This window comes from Varanus komodoensis, unplaced genomic scaffold, assembly GCF_004798865.1.
Source record: "Varanus komodoensis strain SLA01 unplaced genomic scaffold, ASM479886v1 scaffold23, whole genome shotgun sequence".
Lineage (NCBI taxonomy): Eukaryota > Metazoa > Chordata > Lepidosauria > Squamata > Varanidae > Varanus > Varanus komodoensis.
Genome location: NW_025335627.1, coordinates 18,390,558 through 18,393,339, shown reverse-complemented (window position 1 = coordinate 18,393,339; position 2,782 = coordinate 18,390,558). Strand labels below are relative to the sequence as shown.

At 40.1% G+C, this 2,782-nt stretch overlaps 1 protein-coding gene across 1 annotated transcript in view; it reads left to right on the top strand.

Moving 5' to 3' along the window:
- The window catches only part of ITM2B (integral membrane protein 2B), a 32,357-nt gene that overhangs the window by 1,470 nt on the left and 28,105 nt on the right, over window positions 1–2,782 (top strand). The window contains exon 2 of the mRNA XM_044431910.1: window positions 1,703–1,831. Coding sequence (XP_044287845.1) covers window positions 1,703–1,831 — 129 coding nt within the window. The remainder of the gene's footprint in view (window positions 1–1,702; window positions 1,832–2,782) is intronic.

The following is a 2,782-nucleotide window of genomic DNA, read 5'->3' as shown; positions in this document are numbered from 1 at the left end:
CTTGGATTGCAAGCATAATTCATTCCGGAAACATGCTTGTAATCCAAAGCACTTGTATATCAAAGTGAATTTCCCCATAAGGTTCCATGTAAATAAGGTTAATCCGTTCTGTAACTATTTTTTTATCACAAAAATTTGAAGCAGGCGTACTGGGTGGTGGGGAGACGATGCTGTACTCACCCACAGCGAGAGAGAGAAGAACCGGCGCTCAGTTGTGACATGACGCTCGACAGGCAAAGTGCACATAATACTCATACTGCAAGACTTCACTCATTTATCAAGTTAAAATTTAGAAAAAAAATTGCTCATCTTGCAAAACACTCACAAACTAAGTTATTCGCAATCCAAGGTTTTACTGTATTTTACACCAAAAAGAAAAACTTGGCAACTTTAACAGCAAATATTACTTTCTTCCTCCTTTTTAATGAAGGTCAACAACTTCAACTTAATAGTTTATCATCACCAAGAAATTCATAGCATTAACTCCTTAAGCATGGCAGAGTAAATGACTTTATAACTTATTTAAAGTCTGAATATAATTCAGCCAACTGTTAACAAGCTTCCAGTTCAGTCTTCATTTAGTAATTGTAACAGAGGAGGCCTTGTGTGGAGGAGAGAGAGAGATAAGGGTTAAAGGTGGAGGTATATCAGGCTGACACAGGTGGCCTTCAACAGCTGCAGGTCTGGAGTTTGTCAGGTGTAGATAACAACCTCAGCCAGGAGGCTCCTGGAAGTTAGCAGGTCAGTGATTCTCTTTGATGTCACCTCTGGGAACAAAGGAGCCTGGTTGCTCAGGGAGGGGATAAAAAGGAGGGACAGTGGTGAAATGGGCACCTTTCTGAGATGGGAAGAAGAGGTTTGCCATTGGATGCCGAAGCCTGCTACTCTTGAGTAGACCGATAAGTACTGGGAAAGTTGTTAGGGTTTTAGATTAGCTAGCTGTTCTTGTTTCAGTCCCTGGGGTGGCCAAATGATGTAAGAGGTTTGAATACTTGCTATTGTAATGCTTAACTGGAAGCTGTTATCCACTTTCCCCTTTTTCCTTTCCCATACCCTTAACCCTTTGTGTAAATTGTAACTGTGTGTGTTGTTGTGTGGATGTACTGTTGAATGTTGTGTAATAAAACTCCCTTTCCCCAAGATTTGGTCACTGTGTGCTAATCCAGTGCGGCTTGGCTTCTTAGGAAGCGAACTTGGGCTATTTGGGCCCTAGTGGCTGTTGAGAGGGGAGAACTCGCAGTGGCGTCGTTGGGGGGTGTTTTGCCCAACCATTACGGTAATTATTCCATTTCAGTGAGTTAAAGAAAAATTACTTCTTCAGTGTCTCACTTTCACAAAGTTTAGTAGTCTTTTAGTATTAAAAAAAGACCAAGAGATGGTTTTTGGACTCAAGGAGTCTAGCTTATCTTGTTGTCTTGGAGCATGCCAATTCCTTTTCAAATGAGTCTGCCGTAGTTCGGTTATCAAAGTAGTCTCCATATGGAGAGGTGGCAGAGATGAATATCTCTTTTCACCTGGCTTTTCCAGAGCTCTCCAGTAAGATAGCAGAGCATTTGATAAGTACTGCTTAACAAATTGCCATCTTTCCCGGAACTCCAAGGATAGAGCATGTATTTTATCAGTTTGTATGATTGTTTTTTTATTATTATATTGCTTGCTGCTCAATATGATTGATTAGTGCTTCCTCTTTGTATGTCTCTAGGATCCAAGGGATGTGCTGGCCACTGAGCGAAGAAGGGCTTGGTGTTGGTGTATATGTTTTGGATTACTTTTTCTGCTTGCTATTGTGATACTTGGTGTTGCCTATTTTTACAAGTATTTTGGATTCCAGGTAAGTTGAATATATTGTTTTCATGAGTAAATACTTTAATTATGTTGTAGATACTATTTTTACAGTTTGCTAAGAATTAGCCAACTTTTACTCTTTACATGAAAACAAATAGAAACATCTATCTGGATGATAGATGGTAAAGCAATTGCAAAACAAATATATTTTGGTTTAAGCTGATAATGGGACAAATTTCTATTGTGGAAATTGAAAGCCAGAATAATGTTAGAAGTTTCTACATTTCCTACTTAGCTTTTCAACTGGCAGAAAAAAATGTTCATCTGTTTCTTATTCATTAATTAGATGAGTATTTTCTCTAACAGTTTAAGTATAAAGGTGTGTCACCTATCTAGCAGTAATTCAAACATTCCAAAAACGTTTTTAGTTTAAATAAAAAGGCTTGTTTATGCAGTCAAAAATAGAAACCCCTTGGCATTGTTGACCAAAATCTGAGAGTCTGCTATACTAGAAAAAAATGTGGAGAGAAAATATCAAAGTATTTTGACGATACTTCAGTAGCCACTTAGAGCTGATTCACAGACTATTTTAAAATTTTGGATAAAAAATGTGCATGCATTTTAGAGGGAAAACTGCATGTATGGTTACTGACCAACCAAAAACAAGTCCCCAGGAGTCTTGTCCCAGACTTAGTAGTGTGTCTCTGAAACTCACCAGAATCTTCAACCAAAATCTCCTGCTCTTCTGTTCAAGTCTAAGCTTAGAGTTGTGGAGACAGGGACAGAAAACACAGAAACATAGAGAGTCAGAAGGGGCCTCCCAGGCTCCGCTGGCTCCAGTCTGTCCCCTGGCTCCAGCTGGCTCCGCTCACGACATGCCCACCATGGGCATGTCTAGCCTGTCTTTGAACACCCTCACCCCTCACCGATGGGGCCTCAACGACCTCTCGTGGAAGCCCATTCCACACCCTCGGGGTCCTAACTGTCAGGAAGTGCT